The 24,107-nt window shown below is 45.3% G+C and overlaps 1 protein-coding gene across 1 annotated transcript; it reads right to left on the minus strand.

Moving 5' to 3' along the window:
- Positions 1-1,276: 1,276 nt before the first annotated feature.
- Positions 1,277-22,608, minus strand: LOC119448399 (solute carrier family 13 member 2). The gene is made up of 11 exons (XM_049665161.1): positions 21,802-22,608; positions 17,665-17,965; positions 15,764-15,797; positions 15,436-15,555; positions 14,461-14,583; positions 14,295-14,372; positions 12,169-12,279; positions 10,096-10,276; positions 9,341-9,499; positions 5,848-5,985; positions 1,277-1,462 (listed from the first exon to the last, which is right to left on the minus strand). The coding sequence occupies exons 1-11, from the start codon at positions 22,432-22,434 to the stop codon at positions 1,277-1,279; spliced, it is 2,064 nt and encodes a 687-aa protein (XP_049521118.1). The 5' UTR covers positions 22,435-22,608.
- Between the last annotated feature and the right edge of the window lie 1,499 nt (positions 22,609-24,107).

A 24,107-nucleotide genomic window follows, 5' to 3' on the forward strand; every position in this document is an offset into this window, starting at 1 on the left:
TTTCGGGCGAAACTGCGACATTTTTTGAGTAATAAAATAAAAAAAAATTTAGTCAACTCATCCTACCACTCCCTTAAACGCCCTATATCTGAGGTCATCTCTCAATGAAGCTGTTCCTAGTGGACTTTAGACAAAAAAATGAAGAAAAGAAAACTTGACATTGCAAGCAGAGCCCTTCCGAAGGAGAGGCAACAAAACATATGCAAACAAAACAAGAACGGATACATTTCCCTGTCCTTTATTTTTCTTAAGGCTTCTTGAACCCGTATCACCCAATTCCCGGCCATTCCTCTAGTGTCGGATGCGTCATTTCACCAAGGAAGAACCAACCAACCAACCTTTTGGGGCTGCAACACTAAGAACGCATTTATTAAATGTATGCATGATCTGCATGAAACCTTGGGTAAGAGTAGCTATCATTGATCAATACATTAAAAAACAATGCTTGCGCAGTTAGCTATAGCAGGAGTAGATGTACTGACTGATGCCTATTTTTTTATTGTAACGCTGATTAAATCGGCAAAAAGCAGCAAAAGAAAGGTCGGTATTCAAAGGTTTACAAATTGCCTACTAAATCATGTCTTCAAACACAACTATATATCTAGGAGCTATTTTTTTTATTTTTCCCATGAGGGTATCAGCGGCCACAAATTTCCGGCGCCTCGATATTAGGGAATTTCGCGCGCTCAAAGTTAGGGGACGAAAAGTGTCGGGCGTACAAAAGGACGCAAGCAGTGCGTGGGATTTCCCTAGGCAAAGTCACTTGCGTGTGCATTTCTAAAACTTCCCAGTGTCACCTGCTATATGTAGGAGAAACAATCCGGGCTTGAAACATAAAAACAACAAATCATAACAGCCCACTGCTGTCCGCAGGCTATCACACATTCTATATAAGTAGCGCAATTCACTGCGATGTAGTGATATAGAAGGCACGCTAACGCATGGATCACCGTGTTGGCGTACGTAAATAGCTTCGCTAATCTCACGGGCATTGTGTCTGCCGTTTACACTTCATCGGGCCTTTTCGCGCTGTTCGATCCCTTTTCAACATGCACCAGCCAGCCCAGTTCAGCATACTCCCGGAATCCTCCCCCCCCCCCCCCCCCTCCTTTCAAGCAAAGACACAGTAAGATCAATTTTCGATGGCGCCGGAAAGAAGCATTGATGACTTTTTTATAACTTGTAACGCATTCATGACGCGACTATATTAAACCTTAAACCTGACGATATCATCAGCCATCGCACAACTCCATGCAGTGTTTACAAATAGACGAAGTCACTCGAATGCGACCTGCGCAACGTCAATGGCCACACCGACTGCATCTGGATCACCAGATGCCAAGCCACTTGTGCCGTTCACGAAGCCTTGCACATCGGACAGTTGATTCGGCGAGACGGTGAAGTCTATCAGCGTCATGTAGAGCACGATCGTCAGCGCCTTGGTGATGAAGCCGGGCACGATCTGGCAGAAACGTATGCACACAAGTACTTAGTGCACGCTCATGTGCTCTCGGAGCATGAAGGACGCGGTACTTTCAGATACGAGCGTATGCTCGAACTGAACTTTGCGAAACCGAATATGGCAAAATATTTCGGTAGAAACCCGCAAGGTGGAGGCCAGTCCTCCGAGATTGGCGGCGTGCTTCCGGTCTCGGAGGTCATCGTGGAGGCTTCACGATAAGAGAAAATTGTCATCCACCCTAGCGTTAAGCACCAAGCTACAAAGGAAACCCGTACGGGTTTGTCAGAAAGTTTTGCAGTTGATAAAAATTAGTCATGTTCCGGGAATTGAATCGAGCCACTAACCATTGGTCAAGCATGTATTCAACGTCAATTCGCGGCTGGGCGCGTCTGTCTCAGCGCATGTATTCTGGCATACGGCAGTGGTTTTTGATGCGTATGAACTGTGAACTTTGTTTACCATTAGTACCAGCCTGATCACATAACAGGTTCGCGTCAGCCTAACTACAGATAGAGAACACAGCTTAGTACAACGGGTATGGAACAAAAGTTTGATTTTGGTGCGAAGTAACCTGCATGAGACCACTGCTTCCCGGAAATAGCGTCACTTTTGTTAAGTAGTTGACTCCTCGAGGTGTAGTTAGCGCTGAAGTATCCCATTACGTTGCATAAGAAGTCTAATAGTATACGCTGGAGCATGGTGGGACATGTCACCGATCAGTTTCAAAGGGGAATACACTCGTCAACGTCATCTAAATCATCTAGGGGGACTCACCATAGGACATTTAAAAGTATTTTGAGATTGCGGTTTTACTATAGCCAGCAGCTGCGAAGGAACACATTAGCTTTTCTTTTTCTCATCAACATCACCAGCAGGCTAATTTATGTCCACTGCAGTACGAATGCCTCTCAGTGGTTTCCAGTAACCCCTATCTTAGGCTAGCTGATTCCAAGTTATGCCTGCAAATATCCCAACTTCATCACAGCACCTAATTCTCTGGCCTACTCGACTGTGTTTACCTTGCTTTGGCACCCATTGTGTAAATAAATATACCACCGCTTATCTGCCCTAGGCGTTACATAAACTGATTACGCATTACAATACGCATTACATATCAGCTACCCCCTGTTCCTCACTGATTCACACCGTTGTCTTCCTGTCTCTTAACATTACGACTAACATTTGTCGGTACATCTCTCGGTCCGCGGTCCTCAACTTCTTCTCAAACTTCATTGTTAACCTCTTCTGCCTCATATGTTAGTACTGGTAGGATGCAATGATTGTAGAAAATTATTTTCAAGGTTAGCGGTAAGATGCTAGTAATGATTTGGTAATACCTGCCGTATGCGCGCCAACCCATTTTTATTCTTCTGTAAATTTCTTTCTAATGGGACGATATAACGTAAATGTATTCTAAACTGCCTCTATTCCATTTCTGCATTCAGTCTTCCACGAGATTGGTTTAAAATATTTCGGGACACCCCCTCCCCCCCCCCCCCCCCCCTACACTTGTCTGTCACGCGACGTCACGAGAACCACGATACATCGCCATCTGATATTACGTGTGCACACTGGTTATGCATGATTAGACCAAACAAAAGAAAAATTATTATTTCCGATTCTACACATTCTTTGCCATTAGCCCGCTACTATCGGTACCACTACAAGTTATATCCAAAAAGCAGCGAGCGCCATGGTTTACAACAAACCTAAAAAGGCTTCTTAATAAGAAAAAGCGCCTCTTCCGTTCTGCAAAGCTCGGCAGCAGTGTTTTTCGTTGGCACGCTTATCGCGAAGCTCTTTCCGCATATCGCACTTCTATCAAAAACGCCAGGAGTGACTATCTCAACATTACGCTTCCCTCGCTGTTGTCTACTGACCCATCCAAGTTTTGGAAAAGCGTTAAACCAATGAAAGACACCGTAATAACACTTACTGATTACGATGGGCGTGCACTGCGCAAAGAAGAATGCTGTTCCGTTCTTAACAATGTTTTTTCAGAATGTTTTTCTGACTCAAGAGCAATTTCGGTGCCGCAGCTATGCGACCGCGGGTTTTTTCCAATGGATTTTCTCGTGATTGAATTTGAAGGAGTCATTAACCTAATCCGGAAACTTAAGCTGTCGTCTGCCTGCGGCACCGATGAGATAAACGCGAAATTGAACACTGAAGTGTACTCTTCCATAATTTTGTCACACATTTTCATGCAGTCTCTTCAGTGCTCCACTTTGCCACCTGATTGGAAGGTGGGGAAGGTGATTCCCGTCTTTAAATCCGGTAACCAACACTCTGCCTTAAACTACCGACCAATTTCGTTAACAAGTATCCCCTGTAAGATGCTTGAACATGTAATCTATTCTAACCTTATAACATTTCTTGAAACCAACTCATTCTTCAGCAGGTTCCAACACGGCTTTCGTAAGCACCACTCGTGCGAAACTCAGCTTCTGTCTTTTACGCATGATGTCATCTTAGCGCTAGATAATAGAATTCCGGTTGATTGTACGTTTTTAGACTTCGCAAAAGCCTTTGATAAAGTGTCGCACCAACTATTACTACTTAAGCTCAGCACGCTAAACATCGACCCCAATATCCTCAAATGGATAGAATGCTTTCTGACTAACCGCACTCAGTACGTAACAGCTAATGATTGTTCCTCACATCCCTGCGCAGTTAAATCTGGCGTTCCACAAGGATCAGTTTTAGGTCCTTTGCTCTTTTTAATATATATCAATGACCTTCCGCATAACATCAAGTCATCCATAAAACTGTTTGCAGATGACTGTGTCCTGTACCGTAGAATAACTAACGAAAACGATAACTACCTTCTTCAAGCCGACCTTAATCGCGTCTCTGACTGGTGTAGTACATGGCTAATGACTCTTAACGTAAATAAATGTAAAAGTATGGCAATTTCGCGTCTTTCTAACACTTCTGAACCTTTTACCTACACCTTGAATGGAACTAAATTGGAGCAGGTTAGTACTTACAAGTACCTTGGTGTTTACATTTCCAATGATTTATCATGGCACTCTCACATTAACTACATTACTAACAATGCTTGTCGTACTCTTGGTTACCTTCGCCGAAACTTTCGCCAAGCACCAGCACACCTTAAACTACAGCTATATCAAACATTAATCCGTCCAAAGCTCGAGTACGCTTCAGCCGTATGGGATCCCGCTCAATCAACGCTAATTGACACCTTAGAATCGGTCCAGAACCGTTCAGCTCGATTTATACTCAATAATTATGCTCGTACTGCCAGTGTCACCTTGATGAAATCCACTCTTCAACTTCCAAACCTGGTAATGAGAAGACGGATTTCCCGTCTCCTGCTTTTTCATAAATTTTTTTTTCATAATCAAGTACTTCGACAGGAATTCATCTCAGAACCTGCCTACTTTTCATCACGTGTTGACCACCCAAATAAAGTTGCCGTTCCTTTGTGCCGCACTAATCTTTTTTTACATTCTTTTCTTCCGAAGACAAGTAGAGAGTGGAATCACCTTCCTCCCTCCATCGCTGCCACTGAGGACCAAGCATTGTTCAAGTCTGCAGTTACCGAACACTTACTGGTGTAGCTGCAAACTTATGTTGTTGTTGTTTTCCTATGAATTCCTTTTATTGTTTTGTTTTTTATTTACATTGTACCCACCCCCTCTGTAACGCCCTCTGGGTCTTGAGGGTATACTAATAAATAAATAAAATAAATAAATAAAAGATTTTGGGCTGTGCCCGCTTCTCCTGTCTGTCACGCGACATCACAAAACTGCAAAAACTCATCAGGTCAAAGTGATGTGTGCGCAATAACGATGCATTGACCGTTCTTGGCCTACCGATCACACGAACACTGGCTACTCGGAGCTGCCGTGGAGCATGAATTTATTTGCGTATAATAAACATTTCTGCATGACAGTATAACGTTGTCGAGTTATTCCGGCATGTTTACGACATCGCTCTGCCAGCTCTTTTTCACTGAGGATCCGTTTTAGCGGCATTTTTAACCGTGAGTTGCACGACGCCGTAATTTTCGACTAGCCCCCGCAAGCTAAGCAAGAAGAAGCGGGCCAATCGCAGACGCCGCACCATCCTCTCTACTTTCACTGCACTATCTCAGTTCTACCGAAATCCTCCACTGATACCACGACCTCCTGCTCCGCCTGCACGAAACAGGAAGTGCTTTTTTGGGCATTGAAACAATCCGCCATATTGTCAAATCCGCCATCCTCTCCGCTCTGATTGGTTCAGAGGGCTGCTGAGGCTTCACTGATTCGCTCAAAATGCCGCCATTGCAGTATTTGACAATATGGAGGAATTTGACCATGTCCAGCATCCCACTCAAGCAATGAAAATTTCTGGCAACCTCGCTGAAGCACACGAACCATTTGAAGCGACGTCATGCTGCCCAATTCAAAGGCCATGGCGTTGTTTGGGCTCGCCGACGGAAGGATCAGGCTCAGCTGGCACACCATGCTCACCGGAAGTAGGAAGAAGAGCGGGTCTCGGCGCAGCTTGCGGGACTGCGTTGCATCAAGTGAACGGTGTCGTGCCTCGTTAGCTATGCAGCGCCTCCAGCAGGTTTTTGTGCGGGTTATTGGCTGATCGTTTTGTTTATTCATCCCCGAGTAAACGACAGTGTTTTTTTTTTTTTTTTTTGCTTTCGTTTCCTTGGACGTGCAGCGGTGTTGTGAGGTTAGGATGTCTATGACGTGTTTTACGAATGTTCTGACAGTTTATAATGCTTCGCATTTTGTACTTCTTTACGAGGCACCTTGCGATAGGTAAATTACTGTCTCGCCTTATTTGGGATATTTTCAATTAAAAAAAAAGATTAGGCAGACCCCACGCACTGTGCGAATTGATGTTAGCGAAGCTTTGATGAGCCTGCAAGAGAAATCGCTCATCATAATAACAACAGAACAAAAAAAAAAAACAGTGCATTTTGGCGACGGACGAGTCCTAACCTGCCCGTAACGGTCTTCAGCCACAGTGGCGTACCTTTCCGGGCATGGCAAGTTTCGTTCAAGGGCGATATTCTCGAGCGATTAATTTCTGCGGTACTATAAAATTCGCACGAGATTCTACGGGTCTCGGCACCGGCCACGTCGAAATAGACGGCCGATAGAGGTCCTTTAGCACTCTGAGAAGATGGCGAGCTTAGCACAGTGCCAGCAAAGTTGTCAGCCGTATACGCCGACGTGTCCGGTGCAGAGTGACGAGAAACCTCACCAAAATGTATTTCCGACAGCGACGGTATGGCGGGGCTAAACTAGCGACAGCTTTTACTCGACGAGATAGACGACGACACACCAAATCACGGAGGGGTAAGCAAAGAAAGCGTTGCTTTAAATAGTATTATCGCTGCTGAGATTTGAAACAGGGTCTCCGACGCAACAGCCCAGTGATCTAACCCGTTCAGCCACAAACGCATGCATGCCACAAGAGTGACAATCTTATTTCACTCCTTCACACAAGTAGTCTAGCGCTTCCTGACGGCCGACGCGCGCGTCACGTCGCATATAGCAATGATTTGTTCCCATTGTGCGCGAGCGCGTCTGTTTCTCTGATCCTTCCGTGTGGCAGCCAGCGCTTTGACACTCTAGGTGACAATGCATCACCTTCGGGAGCGGCCCAGGTCGTAACGGAAGATGTAGTAACGTAACGTTTCATCCCCGGATTACGATAAATCAATATTCGTGCCATCGTTGTCACCATCGCCGTCAATTCATTCTTCTCATGCCGTCACCTTGCCGTTGCTTTCACTCACTCGCTGCTCGCGTCACACAGAATCACGCGCTCTTCGCGGCGTGTCGCGCCATAAGCACGGTAACACATTGCGGAACCTCAAACGATGCAGATCGCCAGCTGCCTGTGATATATATATATATATATTGTAGTGACAAATACGCGCGCCAGAAGAAGACTAAGAAGAAGACGCTTCTTGTGGTTGGTGCTCGCACTCGCTCCGCTTGGCCGTTGCCTGTTTCGGGCATTCGTAAAAACACCAAGCGCATCTAACCCTGAACGCGTCCTATATATATATATATATATATATATATATATATATATATAGTCAAACCCGGATATATCGAACCCAAATATAACGAATTATTCTGTGTAATGAATAGCAGTAAAATCCCCTTGAAAATTTTTGTATAACCTTTTTTATTTTATATATAGAATTACCTATATATCGAACTTACTTGTGATCCCCTTAGGATTCGATATATCCGGGTTCGACTGTATTAGATCCTTCCGCAGATTTTCTTAATCGCCTAAACGAATAGCGGAGGAAGAGAGGCGGAAAAGAGCGGCGAGATGAGGAGAGGGTGAAAGCGGTGCGAGAAAAAGCGCAGGTGCGCACCGCGGTGCTCGAGGACAGACGCGGCGCAGTGGAGTACTGCGTCAACTATGGTAGCGCCAGCGCGTGTTTCACTCCCGTGTAGCTGCTGGTAATCAGAAAATGCATTTTACATAAGAACGCGCAGAGGGTAGCCAAACAACGCGCTTAAAATTGCGTTCTTGTCGGTTTGTTTCTCGCGTCCACACACTTTGAACTGTTGTTACCTTGTTAACATGATTTACTGAAACTGCGCTAAGCTCGGGATTCTCGGTTGGTTCAGCGTAAACAATAGCTAGGATTTACGTGTGAGGAACATTTCCGCAAGGCCAATCGGATTAATTAATTAATAATTCATTAATTCGTTACTTTATCAAAGCACCCACAGCGTCTTCGCTAGGCAGGCACTACAGGGGGGGGGGGGGGGGGGGCGGTTACAATGACACATTTCCAAACATAACACAGGTGTAAAACATAGTACATGTCGGCATTTATGCTATCATGGAGCACCAACTAAACATCTAGAAGCAACTTACCAATACATCATTTCAAATTATCTTCACAGCATCATTTGGTAATCCATCCTAGGTCAGTTTCATCTTATAAAGCCATCGTTCATTCTCGAAGACGCGTAGTTAGGTCGATGTATATATTTTTTGTGACCAATACGCGTTTCTGAAGTGAAAATATCTAGAAACCGGTTATATCTCTGCCCGCCGCAGCAGCCCGGTGACTCTGGCGTTGCGCTGCTGAGCTCAAGGTGGCGGGTTCGACCCCGGCCGAGGCGGCGCTCCATTCCGATGGCGGCGGAATGCTCAAAATGCACAAAATGCACAAAATGCACAAAAGCTCGTGGACCGTGCATTGGTTGCACGTTATAAAAAAAAAAACCCAGGTGCTCTAGATTAATCCGGAGCCCCTCGATACGGCATGGAGCCCCTCTAGGATCCCGCATCCAAGTATTGACCGTACTTAGGTAACATACAGCAAAGCGTCGTAACTTTAGCCAGAAAGTGTTTTGCATTTCTCTTCATAAGTACAAGAGCGCTAGACGCTTTGGCAATAATGGGATCAATGTGTGATGTTTCCAAGATGGGTTATCAAGATAAATTCAAAATATCAAGACTAACAAGATATTGCCAATATAAATCAGAGTTGGGAATAATTTTTAAGCTGATATTACATTCGCATTCAGCTTGGTCATTGAGCGCAATCATTTAACTTCTCGGAAATTTCCCTAGATGTTTTTTTCAAGCAAGAAGTCAACATCGCTGAATTTTAACATCTTGTTGAGCTTGTTAATGCGTATCGACTGGTTCTGCCGGCTCAACGTAGCACAAGGACACATGACTTTCTGTCGTGTCCGCATTGCGTTATACTGGCCAAACCAGTTGTTGAACTACTCGCAAAGCAAGCGACTCGTTCGGTGCTGCAGTTGTGACATTTCTCCAGCTAAACGCAACATCTACAAGTTCAATGACGATAGCGTTCGATGCAGCTTCAGAGAGCGCTGTTTAATATCCACCCCGACGTACTATCCTGTATCCGATCCTGGTGAAGTGGCGCAGCCGGCTCTTGAATGTGGTCAATTCGCCGAAGCAGCCCATAATCAGTACCGAGATGTACTGGTGGTAGAAAGGCGGCAGGGCGAGGTTGAACAGCTTCTCCTCCAGCATCTTGTACACGCCGTTATTCTGCGAGTGGCAGGCCGTGAGCAGATGCCGAATCATATCGTGCTTCCGTTCAACCGAGTGCTGGTGTTTAGTTGAGCACATCGGTCTCTATGGGCACGTGAAGGACAAAAATGCGATGACGGGGGAGTACCGAGCAATGAAAGCCATACTCAAGCAGGTGACGAGCTACTCAAAAGACATAATCATCTTATTCGGCCTAACGAAAAGTACAAAAACGATTCACATGGCAAGCACCGTGAATGGTTGCGGGATCGGATAAATCGGTTAAACAACTCTCCTCATCTCTCTTTGCAGGATTACCGTGCGTAACGGAACAGTCGGTGACCACTGCGGCAGTACGAGGGTACGATGCGTAGTGTACATATGATAACGTTAAGAAGCCCATCGCTCTCCGATGTAGTACATGTCTCGCGCAGAAATAGATGCGAATGAAAGCAAGAAAAGCTTATCATAAACGAAGGATAGGTAGCAAAACGTTTCGTGCGCAGTAATACCTGGCTACACGAAGCCTGAAATGGAATGGCTTTTACCGCATTAACACAGGGCTACTGACTGAACAGCGGTCACAAAACATTTCTGTATACGCGGCCACTCACCTCTATTGCCGTGGTGACCGTGGAGGAGCTGCCCAGGATGAAGATGACGCCCCAAGGCAGGCGCTTAAGCATATCGGCCCACTCGATTATCTGCGTCTGGTGTGCCTCGGGGAGGATGTCCGCGGGAAAAAGAAAGGCCAGCATACCCACGATGATACCAACCGATGCGTCTGTCACCTCCCTTCAAAGGGGAACGCACGTTGTAAGGCACGTTGTTGTAAACGAGAACTCCGCTTAGAAGTATTATCAGGCAGTCTTCTATGGCGACTACCAGAGATCGGACAAATTCTGTGAGCGCTTGCATTCACTGTGAGCACGAGATTCGAGGTGTAGCCAAATAAGCTTACTGGTTGGCAAATTTTCCCTATCGACGCTATGCGGAAAGCTTTATGCTCTCAGTGATACCTGAATGCATCGGTACGTAGTAATCATTCAAGTGAATAGCAGCTGCTTTTGCGGCGCCTTTCAGATGTCATTATCAGTAACAGATGCATTGTCGTGCAGGTGTAATCATAATGTGCAGGTAATTTTTCCCATTAAAGGTAAATAATGATTCTAAAAAGAACGCTGAGATTCCAACCTGCACCGTTTAATTGTTTTTTTTTTGTTTGTTTTTGTTTTTTTTTGTTTTTTTTTTTGAGCACGAGTGCAAAATGTTCTCGACGGTGCGTTTCCCAGGTTGTCCTCAAGTATGCATCTAAAAGAACGGAAAAGTCATAAACGTGTCTACGCGGAACCAGCCTTGTGTTGCCGTTGCCTAATTTTGCAGCAGCCAGCAGCAGCAGAATACAGCTAATCTAACACCCGAAAACATGTCTCTGGTGTACTCGCGAGTCGCTACCACTTCGTCACTGGGTCCATCCGTCCGTCTCCTACACACGTGCAACAGTCTTCTCTTTCTCTTTTGTGCATGTCTTGTTCTTCTCTCTGAGGTTTCCCCTTCTACGTGTTTGGTTCCAGTATACCGAGTACGGATCTATATGGGTGCTGAAGTATGACTCGTACTTTAGAATTGTCACGTTCTGAATACCACGTACGTATGCGTGATCAATGAATCCTTGTTGTCTTCTGGTAAACACGTATGTAGAGGGTGTTAATCCGAACACTTGATCCAGGTACTGCAGCAACTATCTGTTTGTGGGCTTCGATTCATCCACGTTGAAATCACTCACTACAATCATGAGCGTTCTCTTTTCCACCGAGTTGTCATAACCGTGGAGGCAGGAGTAGAGAGCATACCGTATGAGACTCAATGAGATAAATGTAGTAATGAGTCGTTATCACGCTGCACCTGCCGGCCCCTGTCAATCGCGCGCACAATGGGCTTAAACTGCGCATTCTCCCCCTGTATTGGGAAAGGGTTCAGTACCGGGCCACGGTCTGCCCAGTATTGTACTATTTTCGGGATCGGGCCACATTTTTCGGCCACGGACGGACGGACAGAATTTTCGGACCTACTGTCCCTATAATGCAACGCATTAAAAGGCGATTGTGTCGCAGCTACAGCAAAAGCCAATTCTGCTCAAAAAAAAAAGAAAAGAAAAGAGACGTTTACAAATTAAGGTAATTCACGAAGAGTCTCTGTCGCCTCGTTTGTCGACTAAACTTGTTAACCAAATTTTTAAGTGGTCGTCAAACGATTGAGCTTCATTGTAGAGCACACTGAGGGACACGGGAGCCAGGCGTTTTTGACAATATCCTTGCCTACTTGCTTTTACGCCACTGAAATTTACGTCATCTAAGAATCCTTCCGCGACCCACACCCAGCTTTTTTTCTGCGCTAAAAGAAAGAACCCCTAAATTGTTAGGTAGTCAGAAAATGGCGGTTCGGGTGTTTCTAGAAGTGTTTGCCTCTATAACTAGCGCTTCGGTCACGAAATGGACTACGGAACAGATTGATTATAAGTAATACAAGACAAAATAAATTTAACTGACGACAACGTTGGCGAAATAAGAATATGGGCCATAACGAGCCCGAAGACGCCAGCAAACACGATGCTATGAAGGCTGTTCAGCCGCACTTATAAGAAACTGATAAAAAAAATATTCGAAAAGCATTGCAGCAAAGCTCACCTTTCAATTCCGAGCCAATCTCCCCATCCATATTTCATGAATGTTGGCTCCCGAAAAATCAGCAGGACCATGGCCGTGCCAACAAGGAAGGCGGAGATGTACTCGCCGTAGCTGGTCGTTAAAAGAAAAGCATGAACAACGCCGCTCCGGAACTATTCTGCGTACAAGTTCACTGAGCCTGCGTTGGCAGTTTTTGCTGCAAAAGCGGTTTTTGACTATATATATATGACTACGTGATCGCCACGCATGGCGGCGCAAAGTCTTCCCGTTTCATCTAAACGGACAACTAATTTAACAGAAAGTGAATGATGACAGGCTTTTGGTATACCCTTTATCGCAACTCGGCAGCAAACTTCGGACCGGGCCTTATCTCGGCAGTTCTTGAACATCGGCGTGCCATGTCTCTGGCTTGGATTGGCGTGGCCTCACGCAGCCTACGTCCTTCTTCGTTGTGTACAGCTCGTGACTTGAAACGATTGTAACACTCGTTGAGGCGCACAAAAGCACGAACGGGTCAAGATAGCTACTTTTAATAGACAGTGGCGCAAAATAAACGGGAAAACACAGATACATATATCTTATTCTAGGCGCGACATGGCATAGACACCTTGTGGCTGGTGAGTCAGTGCCTTTAGTGAGTTACCAGAACCGGTTTTATCCGGCTGTTCAGCGTTCTCCTTCGGCACGGGCTAGTAGGAGATCACGAGATGACATAGGGAAGCACTGCAAATAATCACCCAGTCTTAAAAAAAAATCGAAGAGCGTGACGTCATGAAAATGCAGCAGCCCTGCCATCAGTGTCGCTTCAGGTTTTCCGTCTCCCATGGCTACGCGCGCGTTGAGCGCGTAAATCACCGCTGCTATATTTATACTGGCGGGCGAATTTCTTCCAAAAGCCAAAGACAGTGCTTCGAGTCCAACTTACAAAAGCTACCTTGCACCGCATACCAAAAGAGCAGCGATTAATCACCTCTCAAATAAATTGAAACCCATCGTCCTTAGGTGCAATTTATTTAGTGATTGATTTAATATTTTATATTTATTTATCTATAGGTCTACAGTGTGATATAGTTTGATGTTTAACGTCTGATGTTTAGAAATACGAAGCTTATGTTTAGGATCTTTTTTTTTTCGAGAGGTAGGCCTGTATCGGTCAATTTCACACGTATCGCCTCTGGTTTGACAGCGCCCTCGAAGATAATCACGATCAAGCTGTGTTGCCCCACCAAGAGAGCACTACGTCGCGGTGCATGGAAAAACAGCCCAGACGCATGAAGGGACTGTGCTGTTTGTCAGCCGTCTTTCAAAGGAAAAACATTCGGCAGAAAACTCCGTAAAGGCTGCCTGAAAGTATTTGTCCACTATTTTACAGACACAGGTTCCAGTGGAGCCAGCCGCGTGTCAGTACTCTACGTCAAACATGACAAAACAGACAACAGACGAGACGTAAGAACGCTTCACCCACGGTTGCCGCCGGGAGCTGAGTGAAGGAACATTTCCGCATCTTCATGACGTCACATTTTGATACTTATGTAAGCGCGAGGTAAACTTGTCCCTTAATTACAGTCTTTTCAGGGCACAGCAACTGACGAATGGCTGCTCGCGTTGTTATTAAAAGGAAATTTCACTGCTTAAGGATACGTTATTTGCAATTTAATGGCTCCAAAGTTTCTGACGAGATCATCCAGGCACCTCAAACATGTCAGAAGCAGTGTTCTAAGCCCAGAATAATTACTGGTGTGGCGTAACAGGTGTGGCTTTGTAATTATTCCACAACAAGAACATCTCCACAAAAGCATAAAGACTGAAATATTTTGCACGCTATATATACTTAGCAGACATGAAATGAACAGTTTTGTAGCGAGGTGTCCGCCTCAACGTAATTCCTTACATTACTAAATTATGGGTGCGATAACGTAATGCCTTACTTTGCTCCTTTGTTGCGTTACTAATAGTACACTTACTGTAATATTTCTGAGAGCAGTGTTACCGGTAACTCTGCATAACGTTACGTTAATGTAGTCGAACTTGACTTCAAATATTTAGTGCGACTTATATGCTTTTTATTTGTCGATACGCCCCTGAAAACATGTCGGCCTGCCGTCTAGGTTGCTCTTTTTGCGTACCTGACTTGTCCCATGATGTGCAGTCGGTCCCGAATGACGACGTTGCTCTTCGGGGCTGTGGCAGTCTCCATGACGTCGCTGTTTACGAAAACAACGATGGATACAAATTGGCACAAACGCGTGCGAGGCAACTATTTATGCCAAGATCTAAAGTGACGGTACTTACTAGTTCCGAGTGTGGACGTAATAAATTATTCTGGCGGCGATGATCATGAGTGCGAAGCAGAACGGGACGTGTACGAGAAGCCACATGTAGACGTTCAAGGTGGCGCTTGGCAGTTTGACGTTCCTTGAAGGAAAAAAAAAAAGGGGGATACATAATAGGACCGTCTCAAGAGCGCCGGTGGGTGTGCGCAAATTCCTGGTCATGCATGGCAGTAAGCGTGTCGATTTGGTTCGTCGAGTCATTTGTTGCAGATAAACGTGATACTGCGGCATTCTGGTATAGTTTGTCATCAGTTTTTTTTTTTCAAACTTACCGACTCTTGGTTTCAGTTAGATGCATTGCGATCATGTGTGTGGGCCTGCCATGGTAAGGCTCAAATTCACCCTGTATATGATCCAGAGCTCGGCTGTTCCAGCATCACCGGATATTGTCACCCGCCATACCAGCAGCGAAAAACAAAATGCGTTTCCGCTGCCGTCAATATGCGTACGTGCGCAATCTGAACTCCGCGTGCCGTCATTAATAAATTACCGTATATATATTAATTTTTGTCTCAAAGTATAGGCCCGCAGCAGAAGAAACTCAGCAGTTATGAAGGCGCCTGCACAGTAATTGAAATAAGCCAACACCGTGCGACCTACTCAATTTTTCGTGCTCAATCGTTAGCTATGCAGAGATGTCAGGACGTAATAATGCATAATATGAACAACGACAGAACTGTCTGGCCGCTCTATAAACTTGGGACTGTCTCTCTACTTCCATGCAAAGTAAACTAATATATTGACAAAAATATCGTCTCCTTTAGAGTTACAACTACTTATTTCGTCAGTTTCTCGTATGCCTTCACTAACGAGGTTCTTTACGAGAGCTAGTGAAGAGGCAGAACCTGAAAAAAATTTATGCGTAAACTTTTGAGTAAAGAGAACCGCATTGTGAAGTAGTCAATACGGAGTCGCGTCATGAATATATACTCACATTTCTATGTACTTTTTGAAGTAGTCGTTAGCGTTTGATGCCCCGTACGCGGCAGCCGCTCCGAAACTGGCACCATACGTCAGTGCCAATAGCACAGCCGCTCTGAGGTCTTTTGCTTTTCTGGAAGGTAAATATAAACATGTATACCTATGGTGATTTCTAGCAACATATATTCTGAGAGAATCACGAGCTCGTGGTGAACTCTGGGATAATATTCCCCACGAAATATTTACTTATTCGCGCGAAATACGTGGCTGCACTATTTGATACTGAACAAGCCGTAACTAAATCAACCACGACCAAAAGGGGGAAAAAAAGGCGAACTTACTCTTTTTCCTCCATGATTATTGCTTCAAGCTCCCCTGTAACAGAAGTCCACACGGCCGCTCAGAACACGTAGGAACACTGCTCTAGTCGACATGTTGAGGTTAACAGCAAACTTTAGCTCAGGGCGTATTCCGATTTCTCTATTTAAGTATACTGTATGTTTACTCAAAAACGCCTTTAGTAGATAACTGTTGAACTGAGTTGAATCAAATTTGTTGCAATTAAGTGCAATAGCTAAAATCTACCGGCTGTTGACTGTAACATTTTCATTTAGAGTTGCAAATGTTCAAAAATTTCTGAAAATTGGTAATTTCAAGAACACAGCATTATTTGAGAGCACAATTTCGTTCTTTTTGGATTTTTAGATGTCCCAGAAGATGAAGTTCGTCGAATTACCATGCATTTTTCTTTTTCTTTCGAACTTTCAAAATTTTGGCAATTTGTACGGAAAAATATGATGCCCAGAGAAAGCTTCTCGCAAGACTTTTTTTTTTTTGCGAAATAAACTATCAAGATTAGTTCAGTGGATGCCAAACAAAACAATTCTCCGTTCCTACGTATATAAATAGCAGCTCCGGCGTCCTCTTAAATGAGTCTTACAAACGGCAGCACTTGGAGAAGTGGGCGCTCCAGCTTATCACTAGACTTTGGTGAGGCGCCAATAGCTACTGGCGAAAGTAGCCTAAACACAAGCTTAAGAATGAAATTAGTCTTACGTGCCGCAACCACGACTTTATTATGACTCAAGATTAATTTTGACCATCTGAGCTTCTTTAACGTGCACACAGTGCCCGGAACACGAGCACTTTTACATTCTACCCCCGTCGGAGTGCCGACGCCGCGAATGGGATCGATCCCGCGACCTTGCGCCATAGGCACCGAGCTACCACGGGGGATGAGCCACAACTGTTTAAGCAAACATTCAATGAGATCAAGTTTCTCACATTCCCAAATAAACGTAATATAAGAAAGCTATCAAGGAATTGTCATCGTTGACAAAATCTGCCGAGATCCTCATAACAGAGAAAAACAAACATTAAATGCGGGAGCTCGTAATACAAGCTAAATGTCGAAAGAGCCCCTGTTAAAGTGCTTAAATTTCATAAGTGAGCGGTAAAAACATCGAATGCTAATGACAAGTCCAGAGCCAATACACGTGGAAGTGTAATTCAAATAAAAAACACTGCTTTTCGTTAAACATCTATATCAACACATCTCCAAGCCATGCGTAAGCTTTCTTAATATCGCGCGTACTCATATACACTTATTCATGACGTTTTTCATGGAGTATTGTGCAATGGTCAATATGGAAGACAACGGAAACACTACCTCCCATCTAGCTTTCCTGTTGATCATTTTTCTGCTAGCAACCCATATGAAGTACTCTGACGAATTTTTCTAGTAGATTATTTTGAGCTAAGAACAACATTTAAGCCATAATGTGACGTGTTACTTACGCAGCCAACGCGTTTGCCAGAAGCATTATTATATGAACGTCTACTTTCTATAATAAGCGGAGTTGAATATTATCGCTAGAGGTTAATGTGTTTTCCACCTTTTTCTGCTCCAGTGTGACATCTCAGTTGACAGTCGGCGTTTGTGTTGTCCTTCTCGCTCTAAATGCCTTTCTTTTCAAACCATGAATCCTTGCCCCTCACTCAGCTTCATATCGCTTAATGAGTCATGTTTTCCTTGTTCAGTGATTTGTGTTTTATATGCTCTGAAAGTTCCACTAGCTGGTTCTCGTCTCTACGTAACGTGCCGAGAGGCCCAGCTAACAGCGAAAATAGCACAATGGTATAATAAACGCCTTGCCAGTATATCGTAAATGCGAACAGTAAACACTTACTACTACACCCATTTATGCATGCATAACTTGCTCCTCATAAGCGCAAAACTCACGTGCTCGACTTCCGTGCTCATGGCTCTTGGTAACTCGGGCCTCAGCACCTTGTCCGGCGGCACCCGCAGTGCGAGAAGCATCTGCAACCCCCTCTTGGCCTCCCGGTTGATCATTTTCATCCTCGCCTATTGGATCAGCGTCTTGAGCCTGACTAGAAGACTCGCGTTGCTTTTCTTGGCTTTTGTCGCTGTCACCCTTGCGGCTTTTCTCGTTGTCCTCGCTCGGGGAACTGCCATCACCGTGTTTCTTAGGCTTCCCCAATTCACTTTGGTCAGGGCGAGCAGTTTCCGCGACGGCAACCTGTGGTGCAAGTTCCCGAGGAAGCAACGCGGAGATTGGTTCGGAACTACACATTGCTCTGGTAAAAAACCACTGCGTGAGCATAAGGATGAGGTCACAGATATGATACAGCAGGTAGCCGTCAGCTAGACCATTTTGTTCGTACTCCTTTTAGCAAACAACTTTGCAACGCGTAAAGCAAAACGACACCATCAATGTACCGTGGCAGAAAACAGCCATAATAAAAATTTTGATATTTCCCACTTCGCTCCTAATTAAGTACTTGCATTCCCCAAAAAACCAAGCCTGAAGCTTATATATTAAACATTATATCTTAAAGCATTATATATTAAAGCACTATATCTTAAACCACACAAGGTTCTAATATTCGATCCACAAATGTCATGGTCGGGCGAGTTCGCTATGCTGCATACCATCGACCATAAAAGGACTTTCAGGTACAATGCAGTCCGCGTTCGTCAGTCTATGTTTCTTTGCTGCGACTGATTATACTCGTAAGAAATAGCAGTTTCGTTGTAATGCGTATTACAAAAGCGTCCATTTCCGCTGGCACTGCATGCAGCAATAGCAGGTGAGCACATGTATCGGTAGTTTCCTCTCTGTGAAATCGACACCTTAGTCATGCATGCCTCAGGAACTACAATCCCGGCGTTCCTGTTTTTTTTTTTTTTTAATAAAGAAGAACTGGCAGCTGCTGTGCGTGTGCTCATCATCAGTCAATTTTATGTCCGCTTCAAAATGCCCGTTTGCTCTTTCATCCGCATCGTATTCTTCCTGTATTTTAACATGTTGCTTGTAATATTTCATTCTACCCTTCACTGTGCAGCCCTTAACTACTTCTCGAGCTTATTTTATATCCTCCAAGTTTCACGCACAAAGGTTAGCACTGGTAGTACTGGTGTACTTGTGACGACTTCCCTTAATCATCCATTTTCTGGCGCATACTATGCTCACATTGTGATATTTCCCGACCCTTCTACATAGCATTTGTAATTGCGCCGGTCATTATGCCTTCCGAGCCACAAAGCTCACGTGAGCAAGATATACTCTATTTATGTAATTGTAAGGTTTGTCTACTACTACTATTACTACTACTACTACAACTAAATAATAATAATAATAATAATAATAATAATAATAATAATAATAATAATAATAATAATAATAATAATAATAATAATAATAATAATAATAATGTATTAATACACATACAAAAGCAATACAAAGAAACGGGCCTGTCTAAGTACATGAGAACTTGTGTGACTAGACCCGGCACAGTCGGTACAGCGATGTGGTTACATATTTGCATATTAACTCATTTTTTACCATCTCCCAGGTGAATAATTGGTAGTAATCACCTGTTAACAGACGATGATATAGCAAACAAAGATACAAAAGCATAATTTAAACAACGAATGAGAACAATAATTAAACATTTCGTCATTAATTTCTTCAACTGTTTTTTTAAGTTGCAGAAAAGAATTCATCAGACAAATCAATAAATATTTTGGGATGTATACACTTCTCGATTCTCCATACTTAGCATTGTAATAGTAATAATAATTGTAATAATAAAATGTCGCAGTTTTACCCGAAAGGCTAAGCATCAGTTGCGATAGCAAATTCGTAGAGAGCTATACGGAGTAAGGATAGTAGTTTTATCAGCTGTATAAACTTGGACATGCAGCAGCACCGAACTGTTTGTTGTCAACGCCGTCGGCGTTCTGCCCGTGTTCGCACCGAACGCGCGCGGCGTTGGTGACTGTTGCCGGTGCCTCTGGGGGCGGCTCGGAGGTTTTCGACGAGATCAGAACGGGACACTCGTCGAGCAGCGTCCGAAGTCTTTACCAAATTCTTGCCTCGCAACGTTTTTATACAAATACGCATTTGGTGCCGCAGCTAAACGTCGCCTCCCATCCCTCTCTCCCGTCCCCCCACGGCCTTTTGCGCGACGGAATAAGTCGCGTTTGCTCTCCGCCGTGCGTTCGCTCCCCGTGAAAGCGCGCGTCCCTTGCGCGCTTTCGCTCGCACATAGAGCATACGGCGCGCGGTGACGATTTAATCACCGTTGTACTCTATACGGAACCTCACGGCGACGGCGATGCCGACGGCAGAAATCCGCTTGGAGTGTTCATATAATTGCTGCTATCGCAATAATAATATTAATAATGAAACTCAGTCTAAACGGTGCTTCTGCATCATTGTCAATGACAGCGATTATCTTGCAGACCGCCAATAGGGCAGTGGTTCGTATGCGGCCAAAAGAGGGGTGCCGCAAGGTTCGTTCTCGAACCACTCTGGTTTTGTATGGGCGTGAATGGCGTCGCCTCAGTAGCAAAATATTCTACATTAATGCTTTTCGCTGATGACATTAGGATCTTCACAGAAATAAGCACTATATACCCGCAACTGTGTCACTGCAACAAGACATCACTGCTTTTTACCGGACAATTACATGCTTTTCATGGGAAAACTAAGTGGCTGACCTTCGGTTTGTTTTTTACGCTATTGCACAATTCATGCGTTATCCTACAAAATCACACATGCGCTAAATATCCTGGGCAGAGCAAATTGCATTTCAAGATTATTCTCAGCTGCAGATGCATTTATTAAACTTCTTTACCACCGCCTGACAAGGAGGTTAGCACGCGTACATATGGGGTCGTGCATGCTATAATTGCATTGCTGCAATAAAGCCACAGTTAGACAGCGCTTGTGCGGTCTCCCTCCATATCTCCCCTCTGCTTGCTGCGCTGTCTCTTGCTGCAGGTGCCCGATTGAAATATGTTCCGAGCACCATCGGCTGTCATAAGCGCTACATATCGAATTCATCAAAAGCTCACAATATTTAGAACTTTCTCTACAGCGCGTCACAAAGCTCCAATAAAGATACAGTACGACGCATCGAGAAAACCCATATTGACCATCTCGAACGCGGTGATATCTTGGACAGTTCAGCTTACTCCTTTACACAACTTATAACCGCACTGTAAACTACAATTCTGTCTTCAAGACATGTCAGATATTTCCTGCGCGTGCTTGATGCTAGTTTCTGAAACATACTTCAAATGGCATTTTCACTGTTGCTATGCCTGCAGTTCTTTTATTATTGTTGCTAAAGCTGATAGTACACATTCAAATATTCGTTGAATTTCGAGCAGTGTCGCAGTGGAATTTTGTCACATATGGGACGTGTTTACGGTATTATGCGATAGATGTCTCCTTTTGCGCCTTTGTTTATGTTCTCATCACACAATACTTCTTTTATATTTCCTGCATCAATACTTGTCTTGTTTGAACATCTGCTTAGCTATTTTGCGTGACGTCAGCTATATAGCGTCGTGTTCGAATACTGTGTTGCTCCGCGCTGTCACAGCTTATAGCTGTTTATAGACTATAAAGCTAATTTAAGCGCATGCAATTACAGTGCCGATATACTGAATCGGAAGGCACGTTTACAAATAACAGCTCTGGAAATTCACTTCTTGATTAATGACGGAAGGGATCGGTTGGCGAAAGCAGTGGTAAACAATGGTTGAATAAGGTATGTCTCTGAAATCATTGCTTCAACAAGGGGTCTTTTCATGGTCAGTCCTCTTGCTGGAACATTGACTTGAGAGATTTGTCAAACAACAAATCAGTTCAAGTCATCATCTTCTGGTGTGTACCTCTGTTTTGTTCAAAAAGGAACACACAAAGATAGCGTGTCTCACATTGCCGCCTTTTTTTCTTTCACCTCATGTCGCTAGCGCCCCACAATTTACGAGAACAGCTATAGATCAACTAGTGTAGTCATGTGGTCTCTTTTCTGCCCACGATCTATCTTGTAACTGTACCTGCTCGTGTCGAGTGAACAAGAGGTTTCGCAGACTGTCGCCCCGTTCCGCGCAGAATCTGCTTAGTTTCCACACAAGCCCCGGTTTGGACGTCGAGCGCCTGAGTCGAAACGAGACATCAATTGCCAAAAGCGGGTTATGTCTTGACGTCTCGTCCACTCTGTCTACCCAGGCCTTATCGAGAGGCAAGCGTCGGGTCTTCTCGCATGCGTCGCCTCCAAGATGGACGTTGGGGTCAGGGATAGGTAGCACGCAAGCTTCGTCTTCGATTCGAGCGCCCTCTTTTGGCAGGTCCGTCGATTTGCGCTTGCGGCGGAGAAGCATTCGCTTAGACCTCAAAACATCTCTGCGGCGACGGCTAAGGCACTGCTGGCTGCCGGAGAGGCGGCCGCTGAAGTCCAAGACAAAGTCCTTGCTATCCGGCACACTGAAGACTGTCTCGGCGACACCTGGTCCTTCGAGTGTCTGGCAGTGACGTCTCGAAGGGTGCGTTTCGCTCACGATGTCTTCGCTACTGCACTTGCTCGTGGCAATCACAGCCGTCGTACTCCATTGCGAGGCGCTCGAATCACGGCGCATTCCGTGAGAGGCGACAGGACGCCGCTGCTGGTACACTGTTTGTCGCTCTTCCATGAAATGAAAGCTTGAGGCTCGTTCTCCCAACAAACGACTGCTGAATGCTGATCCTGAATGAAAAGAAGAGACTCAATTATTATACAAATCACGATAAAGACACGTGGGCTCGCATCATGCAAACATCCATGCACAAGTTAACACCACGTGCGTCTGCTCACTAAAAGAATTTTCCAGTGTATGCATTCGGCTGCGGGCTCCTCGCGGAAGACACTTGTGGCGCGCGTGCCGTATGTATAGGCAGAATTTTGGTGCACGTCGCTCCGTGTAGCAACGCTGGCATCGAGGCATACCAACGCCAATAGCAGTTCGACAAACCGCTGGCGCAAGCGTCTATGGTACTACTGCGAAAGGTGTTCAGGAAAGACATTTTATTGCGATAGCAATTATATGGACACTCTAGGCTAAATTCCGCCGTCGTCGTCGCCGTGAGGTTCCGTTAAAGTCCACGGGCAATAAAATCTTCGCCGGGCCCCATACGCTGTATGTGCGAGTGAAAGCATGCGACAGTGAGCCGGCAATCGTGGCTCTCGCACACAAGGGCGGGAAGCGGGAAGGAAGCGCAGTCTTCCATTCGCGCACAATGCTCCGGGGGGAGGGTGGGGAGGTGAAGGGGACACGCTTTACTGCGGCCGCCCGCTCCCGCCGGGCCGGAAGGCTTCGGGGATAGGGGGGGGGGGGGGGGGGGGGGGAGTCTGCGCCGCGAGCACCCGCCCGCGCAGCTGTAGTTTAAAGGCCACCTCCGGCGGGTGCAGAGTCCGCCCTCCCTGCTTCTTTGCGGCTAAGACCGCGTTGATGCGAGCGCCGGCGATTCACTTCAGCGTTTTGACAGCCAGTTTCCGCGGTCATCGAGTAAGATGCGTTCATGTTTCCGCGTTCGCGGGTGACACCAAGCTTGTTAATTTAGTTAGTATGCCTATGAAGGAGTGTGCTGGTCTGGGCTGGTTGGTACATCATTAGGACGGGAACAAACGGCGCTAGGATGGGACGAAGTAAGTACGACAGACATGGCGCTGAACTAACAATCACTGGTTTATAGCTGGGAATGCAATATATACAATACACAGGTTCAGCGCAGAAGGCCAGAAAAAACACGGTTTCTGCGCCGGGAAGGGAATAAAATCACATCACGCGCGTCGTCATTGTGATGTGTTTTGTCACCGATCTCGGGGGCGTGCGGGTGTTAATATAGATGAAGTTGGGAGACACATGGCAACGCAGCAAGCATACTTTAATAGCACTCAAAAACCCAAAACCTCAAACTAAACACTCACTCGTACTGGCGCACGCTGAACTAGAACACACTGCACAAATTGTACTGGAGATTATGGTTGCCGGCACGGTGAAGTCTGAAAGAGGAAGTCGACGAACTAGGAGTGCGCGCTCGATCGGTGTCCAGCTGAGACTGCTCCGTCTTCCTGTACTTCAGTCAGACGCCCTGTGGACTTGCAAGAACATCCCGTGACATTTGGTGGAGGTGCTGGGTAACGTCTTCCCCGACCTGGAGCTCCCACAATGACCGACGACGCCGGCCCTTCGCAATCCGCTCCCGCCCCCCCGGCTGTTGTGTGTACTGGTGCGGTACGTCAGCGCGACCCTGCCATCTTCAGCGGCACCGACATGTTAACAAAAATGTTAACAAAAACACAACCTTATGAACCAATAAACATGCC

This window comes from Dermacentor silvarum, chromosome 4 (assembly GCF_013339745.2).
Source record: "Dermacentor silvarum isolate Dsil-2018 chromosome 4, BIME_Dsil_1.4, whole genome shotgun sequence".
NCBI lineage: Eukaryota > Metazoa > Arthropoda > Arachnida > Ixodida > Ixodidae > Dermacentor > Dermacentor silvarum.